The sequence below is a fragment of the Polypterus senegalus genome, chromosome 7 (genome assembly GCF_016835505.1).
Source record: "Polypterus senegalus isolate Bchr_013 chromosome 7, ASM1683550v1, whole genome shotgun sequence".
NCBI classification, from domain to species: Eukaryota; Metazoa; Chordata; class Cladistia; order Polypteriformes; family Polypteridae; genus Polypterus; species Polypterus senegalus.
The window spans coordinates 35,094,803-35,111,102 of NC_053160.1; the positions used below are offsets into that span (position 1 = coordinate 35,094,803).

At 37.6% G+C, this 16,300-nt stretch overlaps 1 protein-coding gene across 7 annotated transcripts in view; it reads right to left on the reverse strand.

The window, feature by feature from the left end:
- The window catches only part of LOC120532460 (transcription factor TFIIIB component B'' homolog), a 102,715-nt gene that overhangs the window by 75,149 nt on the left and 11,266 nt on the right, over positions 1–16,300 (reverse strand). For all 7 annotated transcript variants that reach the window (XM_039758478.1, XM_039758477.1, XM_039758476.1 and 4 more), the window contains exons 5-8: positions 14,840–14,902; positions 4,888–5,037; positions 3,119–3,252; positions 2,224–2,318 (exon numbers count right to left, since the gene is read on the reverse strand). In XM_039758478.1, coding sequence (XP_039614412.1) covers positions 2,224–2,318; positions 3,119–3,252; positions 4,888–5,037; positions 14,840–14,902 — 442 coding nt within the window. The remainder of the gene's footprint in view (positions 1–2,223; positions 2,319–3,118; positions 3,253–4,887; positions 5,038–14,839; positions 14,903–16,300) is intronic.

Below are 16,300 nucleotides of genomic sequence, written 5' to 3' on the forward strand. Positions count from 1 at the left end.
GGATGGAGCGGAGGGGGGCATTTCACTGCCCGCCCAGCACACACGGCTAGTAATGCTGCAAGCGCTGACCCGGTTGTGGCTAAATGGAGGCCATTGAGGGTGAACGGGGCGGCGGGGGTAGCAATGTAGTGTGCCTCAGATGGCTGCCTGTTGAATTGGGTTTGGCCGATTCAATACCCGCCTTTGGCCGCACTGTGTTCGTTCTCGGTGGGTGGACGCTGCAGGCAGCATACCTTAGTGGAGGTGACTGTGTGGTGGGGGAGTGATGAACCCCCCCTTTGTCACTGAAGTCATTCTCAATAGTAAGCCTGCTTGTACTGTTATGCACATAGCAGGAAGTTGTCGCTTGTCAGTACATCAGACGTGTTGACGGGTGCCTTCCTGCTGTGACAGCATGAACTGTGCTGTGCAGAAGAGCTCATCTTAACCTTTTGTCTTCACCCTTCAAGAATGTCTCTGAAACACAAATCTGATGCAAGTGCTGGTGATATAGTAAAGAAGAGAAAAACCATCACTATTGAAAATAAAGTAGAAATAATAAAAAGGTCAGAGAGAGGTGAAACTCAATCATTCATTGGCAGAGCTCTTGGTTACGGCCAGTCAACAACAGCATTTATTAAAATAATGTACCTGTTCTGACTTACATACAAATTCAACTTAAGTACAAACCTACAGTCCCTATCTCGTACGTAACCCGGGGACTGCCTGTATATAGATAAGTCGAGAAACAATAAGTCAATTCACACTTCTCAAAAGAAGCTACTGAATTTACAAAATGTTACATTGCAATGATCTTTAACTATTACCTCTTTTTTATATTACTTTATTGGGTAAACGCTTTCATTAATAGCAACTAAAATACTGCAAATAAGTTAAAACATACTACACAGCAAAACATATTACAAGAAGTGTTGGTTGCTGTAAAAAAAAATTTAAAAAAGAAAGAAAAAAATAAAAGGAAAAACAACAGCTTGTGGAAAGTAAATCCAGTGTACAAAGCAGCTCAATTTATTATATTTGCAGAGTGGAACACTAGTGGTCAAAGAATATCATGCAGGATTAAATTAAATGGGATTTACCTTCCTCCTTTACAGATGCAGTAAAATATAACACATGCAACTTTAAAACTTATTATTCATTTCGTCTTTGTTCATAGAGATTATGTGTCAAGCCAGCAGACTACACAAAACAAAATGTGAGGCAGTTATGTACGCTTTCCTGAAACTAAAAGTGACCTTTAAAATATAAATTTTGAATCTGTTATAAAAAATAAAATAAAAATCAGAAATATGGAAGTTATTTCCCATTGTTTTAACAAAAAGGAAAACAGCTTTTGTTTTCTATTAAAAGCGTTAAGCATTTATCGTAGCAAACAGTAAATCAGGCATCTAAGGTTCAAGACTGAAACAGAACAGGATTAGAAGCAAAACAATACTTTTAGGGCACTGTACAAGCATTTAAAATGTGTTGTTGCTATACCCAATAACCACAAAAAATAAGAGTGTGGTAGAAAAATCTGCCAATTGTATAAATGATAAATTAAAAATTATTAAAACACTGATTGTGGAAATGATATGCAAAATACATGATAATACTGTACATCTCTTGCTGTCGTTTAAAAAAAATGCAATAAGGATTTAAATTACATTCAAATAGTGATGTTCACTGTGACAGCCCTAATTTATGTATATATATATATATATATATATATATATATATATATATATACATACATACATACATACACACACACATATACACAGTGTCACACATGTGCGCATGGGAGGCAGCTAAAGGGCTTGAGTGAAGGCAGTTCGGAGGCATGCCGGGGTGTGGCAGAGTGCATTGACTCTTTTTCTCCCTCTGTAGACCATCCCCGGGCGATTTCACCTAGCTCTCCTGACATCACTTCCGGGACTGAGCCAATGGAAGTCGGCCACACCAGTTCCAGTCCCTCTGATGTCACGTCCGGCTATGAACCAATGGTGTAAGACCACGTGCCGGATCCATATGACCTCACTTCCTGTCCCCCCCCTTTAAAACCTGCCCCTTTTCCTTTGTTTCCTCAGTCTTGTTCTGGACTCAGTTGAATGCACTTCAGTGCTGATTATTTGATAAAAACGACCTTTTGCAGCCAGGATACCACATTATAAGTAAAGTGAATTATAATTAAGTGAATCTCACAAAACCAACAAATGTAAGAAGCAATAAGCAATAGATTACCTTGATTTCTGTTCTAGCTCTGTGGGGGAACAGCTGCCCGATCATTGAAAAATCTGTTCCCACCATGCTGATGGCCAAGAAAAACATATCAGTTTCTGAAAAAAGTAAAGAGCACAAACAAAAATGTATACATGTAATGTTGTTAAGTGCATTTTCTACAATAACATTACCCTGAGGTTATTAATTTTAGTAGTTTCTATTCCTTTAATAACAATATTTTTAAATGTATTTCTTCTGCAGATCCAAAGTTCACCTCATGTTTGCCAGATGAAGTCTCATTCACAAAAAAAACAAATGCTTTAATGTGGCAGCAAATCAACACTATTGCAACAGCCACATTAGAGTTTATTGCATACACTTTTAAATTCTTCAAAATTCACTACTAGTAGTATTCCTCTGCCTATTTTTTAACTACACCACAAATACTATAGTCTACAAAACTTTGTTATAATTCTCAATGCTTTAAGCATTTATACAGCATCTTTGATTTTGCTATGAAAAGTATTATAAACAATAAAGACAGATTCTTGAGGTGCTTGCTAAATAATGTTCAATAACATAATATCAAGAGTAGGGGACAGGACCTGCCTGTGTACACTTGTGATAAATGTTAGCCACTTTGTTTAGGCAGGAGATTTACTCTATTACTATTGCTTCTACTAACTACACTCAAATAGTAAGACCACACCTGTAAGAACTTAGCAAAGACATACTAATTTAAACAAAACCCAAAGATTGACTGATCAAAAACATTAACAGGTAATAAAATGAAAATTTAGTTAACTTCATACAGCTTTCCCCAAATATACTTTCAACCATAATACTAATCTACGGTATTTAGTATAAACAATCACATTTAGAAATCTACTGCTTTTAAAGAGAAATAAATATATACCTTTATTTGACCACGGTTTTGTATATGAAGATTTTCTGAAACTGGAATATGTTGTCATAGAGCCACGTTCAAAAATAGGATCCTTTTCTTCCACCACATTTGGTCCCTTTGTTCTCTGAACTTCTACTGTTAAACTATGCATCCAAAACAAAATCAAAACCAGTGTATGTGCTTAGTATAAAGACTCAATCGTAAAATCTTTAACCATACTTGAAAATTTTGTATCTTTCTCAAACTCCCTACAGCTTATAAGAGGGAACACAAAATGCAAATTTATGTTTGGTGCCTCACTCCGATAGTGACCACTAATTTTAATATGTTCTCACAGAATATCAGAAAAGCTGATGCACAGAAAAAATACAATCACAAATATACAGTATACAGTATTGTACACATACCTGTACTGTATAAATAAATATACCTAAATATGCGTGTTTATGAGGATAAATACACCCCCCCCTTGCAGAGATCCAAAGGTCTGGTATAGATATTCCACAAAGCCAACCAAAATGAAGACAAAAAAGCATTCAAAACAAGTCAGGGACATACAGAGATGGACAAATTTGTTGGTACCCATCCATGAAAAAAATAGAATCCACGATTGTCTCTGAAATAGCTCAAAACTGACAAAGGTAATTGACACTTATCATTGTATATACTATATTTAACAAAAACCACTTTGCTTTAGAGTTTTGATTCAGCAGAATATTTCAAAATGATGGGACCCTTAACCAAATATTTTGTTGCACAATCTTTAGAGACATTCACTGCAAACAAGCTATTGCTGTAGCTCTCAGTCAGACTTCTCTGCCTGCTAACAGATAGTTTGACCCACTTGTCCTGAACAAGCTGCTACAGCTGTGTCAGGTTTGAAGGGGACCTTCTCCAGACTACAGATTTCACTTCTTTCCATAGATGTTCAATAAGATTCAAATCAGCGCTCACAGAAGGCCACTTCAGATTAGTCCATTTTTTTTGTTCTTAGCCATTCTTGGGTGCTCTTATCTGTGTATTTTGGTTCAATATCCTGTTCTACAATACACTACCTGTGACTGAGACAAAGCTTACTGACACTGGGCAGTTTATTTTGCTCTAAAATGTCTTAATAGACTTGACATTTCAATGTTTTCCTCACAGACTCAAGGCACCCTGCGCCAAACACAGAAAAGCAATCCCAAAACATAACCAAGCTTCTTGCACGTTTCACATTAGGTATGGTGTGCTTTTCTCTGAAAGCTTTATTATTTCATCTGTGGACATACACCTGATGTGCTTACCAAAAGTTTTATCTCATCTATCCAAAGAACAGTCTCACAGAAGCACTGTAGCTTATGAATAAGTGTTTTAGCAGATTCCTCTCTGGCTTTCTATGTTTTTCTCCAGCTAGTTTAAAAAATAACCCTCATCCAGTTTTTTTATAATCTTTTCAGGGGTTACCAACAAATGTATCCGGACCATTTTATAATATCTTTGTAGAATAAGCAATACTTATTTATTTTCAAACTTTGTTTGCTTTACCTGAGAACATATCAAAGGCATGCAAGTATACAAGGGACAATTTTCATGAGGCATGCAGCTGTTTTTCAATGAGCTGTAAGGTTACCAAATATTTTTCCACATCTGGCTTAATATAAGGCATTCTGAGAATTTTCCATCATCAAATAAGGTTGAGACACATTGGAGCTGAAGGTCAGTTTGACAAACAGTCAAAGCATTTCTTTATTATGTAACATTAAATTATATTTAAATATAAAGGGAAAAAATCTCACCTTTCTTCATCAATAATAATAGAACCATCTTCTGCTACTTTAACTCTGGGAACTAGAAGCTGATCTTCTTGGACATTCTCCTCATTATCCAGTTCCTCCTCATCATCCTCAGCTGCTTTTTCAGGACTTTCAAGAGTTACTTTCTCTGGTCTGGTTAAGAAATCAAGTATTTTACTTTTGTTCCTTCAATTTTTGTCAAAATTAAAATATACTACATAATTTAATTAAGCAATGCTTTACTTAAAAAAGATATATGTCACATTTAGAAATAGATGTGTTACCCAGCTTCATCCAGGATATTTCATAGGACAATGGCTGTCACTTAAAGTGCCATCAGTTAATCAGAAGTACAATGTAACTAACCAAATACTTTTCTGTATACAATATATGTAGGCTTTTTATAATTACAAACTAACATTATTGGCAGACACTGTGCTGGTTAAGCTTTGGACCTAGGACTTTAAATACTAAGGATGCAGGTCTAAATCCTGGTACTAACATTATGTGACCATGAGTAAGTCTGTCCTGGTGTGCCAGATCTGCAATTTATTAAATAACAGATGTCTATATTTTCATTATTTTTCACTTAAACAAAAAAGATGAACTGAAAAACAGAACATAACACCAAAGCATCTTCTTTTCCTGAATTGTACTAGGACATCAAAGCATTGTCTCTTCCCAAGTTGTACCAGTAATCAATCACTTTAAAACATCTGTGTAAACAAAGCAGAACCACAGGAGATGGCTGTGTAACCTGTGAACAGCTAGATGCCATGGGAATGGGAATTGCCAAATTGATTTACAGCTTGGAAAAGGAAGAAGTGTGGAGATACTACTGATCAAGGAGTCAGAGCAAAGACATCCATCTTATTGACAATTAGGCAATCAAGTCTGTACAGTATCATATGCACCAAAGCCCAGGGTAGAATTTTAACTCTTTCAGGGCTGATGTCGACTTTTGTCAAAATTCAGGGGTAAAGGACAGAAATCAGCTGTAAACTGCAACAAAACTCGCCCTTATATTTTAGTTCGACTCTCTTTACTAGAAGGACAGTTACATAGCTTTGTCGATTTAACCTTGAATACCTACGCGTGCAAGAGTTGCGAAGAGCAAACAACCTCTAAAATGGCATCGACATCTGGCGAGAGACGAAAGCAAATGTGCAAAGCAAAATACTCCATGGACGTTTTACATAATTTCGTTGAATAGGAGTTTGACTTGTCGAACTCCAACCTGCAGATGGGTATGAAAAATGACAGTGAGGTACCGGTATCGTCTGATCGGTCCCCAGCTGATTGTGGTGCTGAACACTTTGTGTAACTAATGCGCCTATGGCAGTGTTCGCCTGGGAGGACCACCACTTATAATGACAATAGTTACAAACCAGAATGCATCACACTGCAACCGCCACCTCCACCCACCTGCTGTGCGAAGACAGCCAGGCAGCTGGCCCACCGTGAATTCCTGCTGACCATTGAGGTGCCCCTGTGCAGCAACTGCCACCAGAGATACCAAACATACGCCAACAGCAGCCACAGCACATAGCAACAGATGTTTTATGTTGATGTGTGAAATGACTGCTTTGTGTGCTTTTCAGAAAACTGAGTTTCTTGGAAAAAATATTCAGCTCTCAAAGAGTTAAAATAAATATGGCTTGTCAGAGGTGTGTGTGACGCTCCCGATATCTATGCAAAAGGACGAAGGTCCAAGTTTTTAGAATCCTGGGGTCTCATGTACAAATGGCGCGTATGCACAAAAATGTTGCGTATGCCTGTTTCCTCACACACTTAGAGATGTATAAAAACTTAACTTGCTGTAAAGCCATACACATTTTAACAGTAGCCCCCTTCCTTATGTATAAACTGTGGACGCTAGAGGAACTGTTGCCCCATTAAACCCACCAGACAGTTGTCCAAGACACACTTATAAAAAGCACCAAGAAGAATTTTAATGTTTTCTTCAATAAAGTGCACAAAGCACTTCACACTCCACAATTCACAAATACAATAATAATAAACAATAATCAATAATCCCAATAATCCTCCTCTCCACCCAGCAGCTCTGTTACTCTACCACCCAACTCTGGCTCAGCTTGCTGGGTCTTGACCAGTCCTTTAAATAGTCCATGACCCGGAAGCACTCCATCTCCAGGTCAAACGCCACATCATCTTTCCTCATGTAGCCCGGAAGTACTGCGGGCTTCCGTCCTCATGCCTCCTAAGTACTTCCGGGTCATAATGACAGGAGGAGTCCCCAGGTTCCTTGTGAGCTCCCCCTGGCGGCACCCACAGCACCCAACAGGGCTAAAGAAAAGGACTCCATGTCCCATACTGCCCTGAGGGAATCTGTGGAACCATTTCTGTCCAGGGGAGCTGCCATCTAAAGACCGGGGGATGCAATGCCCTGAAAAGGCTGCTCTTCCTCCTTCTTTTTGTTGAGGGACGTCCCAGCCAGACTGAAAGGCCGGCTATCCATTACAAAACGTTTCTGCTCAGTTTTGCAAACTGGTGGCACCCTACATCTAAGCAGTGCTACTGTTTCTGTGTCATTTACCTTTTTTTTTAATATTTGCATCAATTATGCAGGATTTACCAAATACACCAAAATCAATTGCATATCGTTTATAAATTAAATTCACTCGATTGTAATCATTCTGTAACAATATAATGGTGCATGGAATGGCCAAACTATTCAAACTACCATAACTGCTTTAGTGTGTTTACTCTCAGCGCACCACTAAAAGTATATTAACCCATTGTATCCGAGTGAGGAATCACAGCTGTAAAGCAGCTTATTGGAAAGCACTATAGCAGGTTGCGTCGAGAGCACAGAGGATTATCGGGATACAGCTTCTAGCCCTGGAGAACATTTATAGCCCATGCTGCCTCAGCCATGCACACAGTCTTTTTGAAGTTCTCCCATCCAGCAAATGCTTCAGAGTCTTTCCTGCAAGAACCTCGAGGTTCAAAAACCCAAGAGCTATAAACACACTTAATCAGTCCATCAAGTGCTCCTGTTAGAACTGTTTTTACTTAGCATTACAATTACCTAACTGTAAACTTGCACTACTGCTGTATGGATCATTTGCACTGTATGTACATGTATATTGTAATTATGCTTTCATACTGTATATTTGTCATTGGTTTTTTACCGTATTATTATTGCTATTGTATCATTTTATGGGAAAATACTTTTAAAGGAGGATTTGAATATTGAATCTTATTGTACCATACAGTGACAATAAAGGAATTTAATTCAATTCAACAGAAAAGTGCACATATTTACGGATGATGACAACTGATTTCTAAGCTGATTTAGATTTCCAATAGCTATGAACACTAGGATGTATACTTGATATCATTTTTAAGATGAAATGCATTAAACTATGTATATTATACAGATACATTTTTACCATTTAAATAATGTATACTCTTAATAATGAAACATGTGAGGGCACAGTCATGCAGCAGTTGCGACAAACCAGGGATTGGTCCTGCCTCGAGCTGTATGGTTGATGGGACTGGTGTGACCCTGGATGGATTGATGGATGGAATAATTAAACATGTAATACAGGGCTTATTGTGTGGCAATTGGTTGCGTGGAGAAAGAAAAGGAAGGACAGAAATTGGTTGGTATGTTTGAAAGAGACAGTACTGCTGCAATACATTATTTCATCGAGGGTCACACATGTCCCAGCAAGCATCTTGTTGGAGGCAGAAACAATCCCTGGACAGGGGAACCAAGAACAATCCCTGAACGGGGCGCAAGCTCATTCCTACCACTGCGCCACCATGCCCCCATGTTTAATACATGGTTTAATGTATGATTTAATGCATTTCATCATGAAAATATCAAGTATACATCTTTGCATTTAAATCGTTCAGAGAGCTGTAATATCATGAATGTAATGTATTCTGTTTGGAGATCAGTGCCTGCACGTTCCAATCAGTGTAAGAGAAAGCCTGTTTAAGAAGCATGTAGTGATTCACACACACAGAACACATAGAATAAGGAACATTTAATGTGATAATTTATTTACAATGGGATCTGAGAAACTCTAGTAAATTTAACATTGATTTTAAGATTAAGTTTATCATGTTCTACTTTAATGAAAAAATAAACTACGAGATTAAAGGGTAAATTTCGAGATTAAAGTAGACATTTTGACCTTTTTTTTCTTCACTGTGTCCCTATTTTTTTCTGTTCTCTGTGCCCTAATACGCTTCCATACGACACTCATATGGTGGACTACAATTCACCTTTTCACAGTGACTTTTGATATCCAATGATTTCTTTTCTATTTAGGGCCATGTGTGACTTTTTAAACTTGAACTACCGAGTTTCTACGCCACTCTGTATTACCTGATCAACTTCCTTTTGTTGTTTACACCACTGCTTAAGCCAACAAATAATACTTTTTCCTTGCCTCCATTTCACATTTGCTGAAATTCTTTTTTTCCACATGCTTTTGCCATTGTCTTTTAACCAAACACTCAACAGAAGCTGATATATATATTGATTTGCATATTAAAATATGCAAAATTCTGGGAGGAGTCAGGGTGGGGCTGTAAGCACGTGCACATGCATTAAATTTCATGTTAATTGGGAAATGTAAAGGGGAAGTGCGTGAAACTTGGCATTTGCACAAATTTATGCATCTGGATTTTTTTTGTGTGTATGCACATTTCCACTGTCCATATGCCATTTTTTACTGTGAATTCTGCACATGGCGTATACATGAGGCCTCTGGTGCTTCCTGTCTTGCTATATGGTTGCAAGACATGGACACTATACTGCGACCTGAGATGAAGATTGGACTCCTTCGGTACTGTGTCTCTTCAAAGAATCCTTGGGTATCACTGGTTGGACTTTGTGTTGAATGAGCAGTTGCTCACAGAGTCCCAAATGATGCACATTAACTGCATTGTGATGGAATGTCAGTTATACCACTATGGCCATATGGCGCAATTCCCAGAGGGCTCGCAGGATCTTCATTATTGTGGACCCGAGTGGCTGGAGCAGACCAAGGGGGCATCCACGTAACACCTGGCTGTGGCAGATAGATCGCCATTTCCGGAGGGTGGGACTGGACTGCGTGTCTACCTGGGGGGTTGTAAACCAAGATCCCAAGCTGTATCATCATGTGGTGGGTACAGCAATCCACTGTACCAGTGCATGCTCCCCAACCTAACCTGACCTAACCTGTCAGAGGGACCAAAAGGATAAGAAGAAACAGCTACGTCAGGAGAGGGAAAAGGCAACATCAGGAAAGAAGACCAAGAGATGTGTGACTGTTTTTTATCTGATCGTCGGCAAAAGCATTTTATGGATAACATCAATTGCTAGATCAAAAAGCCATCACAAAACAGCTTCCAATCCTTGACATTCTTAGTCACTTTTTCTAAAAATTATATATATCCAGACTTTACAATCTACATTTTCTTTTATATTTTCTTCTACTGGTATTGTTATTCTTTAACAAATAACATATTGCTTTAAATTTTTAATACTTTGTCTTTATATCTGGAGTGTTTGAAATAATAAATTGAAAATTAAGACACCTGTATGGGGAGTACCACATTATTGCCCATTGGCCACCTGCCTGTACTCCAACTGGAAAAACAAACAAAAGTAACCAATTGTATCTCAGATGTAGCATATCACCTTAGATAAAGGTGTCAGCCAAATAATGTGCCAACATTATAAAACAAAATTGGTTGAACTTAGTATCAAAATTGGTCCAGTTATAATGGGCTTCAAAAGTACTGTATATATTATTATATTGTATGCTTTTGAAGCCCATTATAACATGTTCTCATATTACTGGTCATTCAATATTTTAAGATACATATGTGAAAATAATGTTTTGTCAATTTTTTTTGAAACTATGTTGGTGGCTTTGTTTTTGGTTCCAATTATTTGACTAAAATAAGGAGTTTGTTTCTTAAAGTCAGAAACAGCATTTTTTATAGCTTCACGTTTATAATCAGAGTTTTAAAATGTGGATTGATGTTTAGTTTGATAATGTCTTTGTACATTTGATGTGCAACACATGGCACTTTCACAGCGTGAGGCACACATTTTAACGTACAATGGTCTGCACTGAATTGTTTCCCTTTATATGTGAGTTGCATGCGCAAAACGTAGGTGGGGACACGGAGAGCGAACACATGCACTGTAATTAAAATATTATTTTTTACTATATTTCAATTCAGAGTGCCATTGAAAATCGTTCCACGTGCAAAGCCGACCCCTGTTACAATTGCCCATGAGCAAAACATTCCTGCATTAGATCAATTATTGCTTTTTCCTGCTTTGCCTACTGACTTGGCTTTTGTTGATGGTCACTGTAAAACACATCATTATTACTCGTAGATGTTTATGAATTTAACTTGTTAACCTCGTTCACTCAAGTATTTCTTTTTGTGTTTTCATCATTTCAATGTGGTCCCCCATTAAAGTCCGCATATACAAATACTGTATATGTAAAGATTTTGAGAACTGTGTATACTGCAAATGTATATTACAATGGAGTAGCCTGTGGAGTACACATTAAATTTAAAATTATGCCAACTGAGGGTTTCTAGTATCAGGGTCTTAGCCGCTCCTGTGATTGTCGTGTATATATATATATATATATATATATATATATATATATAAACACATACAAATCAGGAGTTGGGCATAATAAATTGGAACTACAGCTTCTAAAAACCTTGCCCCTCCTGATACCACTGTATTAGTCCAGTGAGAGGTGAGATTACCGTGTGCATTGGTTGATAATGGTTGAGAGTTGGGCATGACTTGGAAAAATCTCATGGCCATGGTCACAACTCATGGGACTTAAAAAAATCTTCCAAAAAATCTTGTCTCGTCTTCTAAAAAGTCTTGTCACAGGTTTTTTTTTTTTATTATAACAGAGAGATATATGCACTGTACGATATAGTGGTCTACCACAGCAACTAAAACCAATGAATACAATTAATTATCTTATTACAATAACACCTGTCAAGGCAAGGGATATATTAGGCAGCAAGTGAAGAGTCAATTCTTGAAGGTGATGTGTTGGAAGCAATAAAAATGGGCAAGCATAAGAATCTGAGCGACTTTGACAGAGGACAAATTGTGATGGCTAGACGACTAAGTGAGAACATCTCCAAAGCAGCATGTTTTGTTGGCCATTCAGGGTATGGAGTAGTTAGTCCCTACAGAAGTGGCACGTGAAGAGTGAAGGCTAACCCATGTGAAACTGCTGAAAAACTTAATGCTGGCCCTGACAGAAAGAAAGGTGTCAGAACAAAATATGCATTGTAGCTTGCTGCGTATGAAGCTGCGTAGTCGCGGACAGGTCAGAAGACCAATGCTGGCCCCTGTTCACAGCCGAACAGCCTACAATGGTTAATTGTGTCAGAATTGGACCATTGAGCAATGGAAGAAGGTGGTTTGGTCTGATGAATTACATTTTCTTTTAAATCAAGTAAAAGGCTGGGTGCGTATGGACCTGTTTAGTTGTGAAAGTTATAACAGCAGGATGCTAAATCGGCAGAAGGCAAAAATGGAGGCATCCTGCTACAATGCAAAAATTATTTAGGTATGGTCTAAAGAACATTACAAAAAGTTTAAGGTGTTTGGTGGCATCCATATTTTCCCAGATCTCAATCCAATCTAGAAACTGTGGGATATGCTGGAAAAACAAGTCTGATACTTGGAAGACCTAGCTCACAACTTATAGGTTCTGCTGCTAAAGTCTTGGTGCCAGATACCAGAGCAGGACACCTTCAGAGGTCTTGTGAAGTTCATGTCTTGATGGGTCAGAGCTGTTTGGGTGGCACAAGGTGGACCTACACAATATTTGGCAGGTGGTTTTAATGTTGAGGCTGATTGGGGTGTATGTGTTGTGAATTAGATGCTGTATAGAGCCTGACCCGGCACAGACTCACTCGGGGGCATGTGTAAAAAACACAAAGACTTTTATTTTCTTCAGCTGAAGGGCACGTCTTCCCCGTAATCCCTCCAGCCACAACACAGTCCCAAAAGCACTTAAATCACACAACACAGTCCTTTTCCTCCTGGCATCACCACTCCTCCCATCTAGCTTTGTCCTCCTCCCGACTCTGGCTCCTGAATGGTGGTTGCAGGCCCCTTTTATAGCCCACCCCGAAGTGCTCCAGGTGCTTGATCACCAGTTTCTGATTTCACTTCCGGCGGGGCTGTGCAGTTCTCCAGGCCAGCTCAGGGACCCATGCAGCATCCCCTGGCGTCCACCCCAGATCCCAACAGGGCTGTGGAGAACTCCATCTCACATGGAGCCCTGGGGGAAACTGAGACACCATCATCAGCCACCAAGCGTCCTGGGGGAGGTACTGAGACACCCGTGGTTGCTCCCCCAGATCGTATCTATTTATAACTGTGCAGAACTACAATGCATGTTCACTAAGATATGTTTATAGTTTGAATGTGGTTGTGTACAGGATGCAATTAAACACTGTACTTGCAGGAACACATGCACAAAATAAGTGTGTTTTTTGTTAGACTACTTGTTTTGTTTCACCTAGCCTTGAGACAATCCATAGAACTTTCCAGTGCTTTCCTTCAAAATGTTGTTCTCTATTATAGTTACCTTAGTGCTTTCTTATTAATCACTTAAAATATTTTATGTACACTAAACATTTAATAAGTAGTGGTAAATAAACAATAATCACAAGTCCCTTACTGACCATCACAATGACACTGAATATATTCAGTTGTTTCATTTGTGATTCATAGCACTTTAGCTTCTATAAAAAAGAGACTGGGATTGGTAATATATATTTTAGCTTACAGCAGAAACCACAGAAGTGTTGTTGCGAGCTCCAAAACAAATTTATAACCCTGTGTAACAAGTTTTAATACCAAGATTTCTACAGCAATAAAACTGGCAGGAGAAAGTTAGCACTCTTAAAGCTCTGTTTTCTCCTCTGATTATGTCAGTTTGTCTAGGCAGAAAGTCCTAAATTCTGGATTCAGTACAAATTAGCCTTTAAGTACACCTAACAGGAGGAATTTAAAGTTACAATCTGACCCCTGCAGTTAAAAAGCAGGCTGGAACCAAGCTCTAAAGGTGTTCTGCAGAGCATTTAAACATTTAAAAAGAGACAGGCTGCTCTTCCTCGCTAGACTGATAACTGGTATCTTTTCTAATTACAGCAGAAATTTGCAAAACAAAGAATAAGCAGGCTAATCCTGAAAGTGATACTTAATTATCAGATGACTATTAATGATTAAAAAGATCAAGAAATGCACAAACAATCTGTCTGCTTAAGCTAGAAAAAAGTTGTCATTCCACCATTCTTTGTCAGAAAATGTAAGATAAAAATGAGAAAGTTACAGACTCTCTTTAGTTTCCTGGGATTAAAGATACAATAATTAGTTCAATTGGGACTATAAGATAAAAAGTTGGGCAGTGATAAAACTGCACACTGAAACTAATACCAATCCCCAATAACTATAGATCGGAGACCTTAAAACAGGAAAGTGTGTTTAGCACCCCCAACAGTTATAGTTTCTCTTTGTCCCTCAATATTGTTTAAGGATCACTGAACCTGTATACCATATAGCAGTTAAAAAAATAATAAAAAGTTTGATCCATTTTTACACACTTTAATACATGTATCATTGTAATACAGTAGTTCTAAAATTTACCAAAACATTTGTCAATAAATGTACCATTGTTAAAGTTCTAAAATTTATCAATTACATCCTAGAGTCCATATTCTATATGGCCTGGTATTTTAGCACTTGACAATATCCACTATCACAGTCACATTGTAAATCAGGTTTGTACTTTGAGCAAATAACCAGAAATAGGGAGGGGTTTAAATCAATGCTTACCATTTGAAAGTTATAATGATGGCTGTAGAAAACACTCTACTATTTTAACACAGGACTATGATTTAAAAAACAAAGTCTTACTCTATAGTGAGAGATGGTCCAATTCCTTTATCAAGCACTCTTTGCTCATCATCCAGTGAAGATCTATTAAACGTAAAACAATGAAGTCAAATGACCATTACGATTTATTTGCCTAGATTTTTAATGCAATTGCTCACTTTTACCATTTTAGATAATAAAAGATGCAAACGGTTAACAGTTACAACTTAAAATTGCTGTGGCCACAGTCCTCTCCCATAACTCAGCTGCTTCTCAATGTGGAGGAGAGCAAATACCTTAAGAGTCTTGCTCAGAACTGAAAGTTGAGGTGACCATGAAACTGACTAAAGAATTGTAGAATCAGCAGTAATTTTATGGTTGGCGAAATTGCACAGCACATTTAACAGAAGACCCGGGGCAGATGTATGATAGACTATCGGAATTCTGTCTCTCTCAACTGGCCTCTGAATGTCTGGGAATACTCCAGGAGAGAATTAAAAGTGGCTGATATCAGGATAGTCTAGTCTTGCTTGGCATACTGCCATCTTGAGCCTCACCAGGACAAGCAGTAACAAAAAATGGAGCCGATGATGATTCTTCACCCTTTTAATTGCTTCTGCATATTGTTTATTAAATGACAACACTGTACTCATATGCACCTAAATGCTTTGAGCTTACTTAGGTCAGAACTGCTCATTATGTATACATTAAACGTTATAAATGCTTGATGTTTTATAAGAGAAAAATTAAATATAACTGAAAACTTTGACATTTAACTGATTTCCTGTTACACTTACAGCCCAACCTAAGAACATCCAATATCTAAATAGTCAAATTTGCCCGTTATATTTTGACTTTAGATAGATAGATAGATAGATAGATACTTTATTAATCCCAAGGGGAAATTCACATAATCCAGCAGCAGTATACTGATACAAAGAAACAATATTAAATAAAAATGAAAAGAATTAAAATAAAATTAAAATGCCATAAAGTATTTGGGATCCCCTGAAAGGTTGAGATAATGCTGCTGCTGCTCCAACAGACATCACACTTTGACAGAATAAGAAATAACAGCATTAATAGTCTGTGTTTACTTTTAAGACAGTCTCTATGGATTTTTTTTGCATGCTTTTTATACATTTTGTCAGGTTGTGCTCCTCCAAAAAAACAGTTGCAATCAAGTAGGATGCAGGAAGGAAAAAACAGTAAAGACAAATGTAATTCACAATATTTGTTTCTCTTCACTTTGCACATATAAAGCAACAGCTTAAATTGTATATTTCTTTTTAAAAATAAAAAAAGTTTTTTTCTGTATTGTTGGCACTCAGAAATATACCTTTACAATCCATCACAATGCTTGCAGCTTCTATTTCAGTATGTATTTTTTATAGTCTTTAACAACTGTAATACATTAAATTCACTGCAATACTGTAGGAAACATACAATTTTAGAATCTACATTCCCTTGTATCAGTACCGATAACCAAGGATGAATATACTT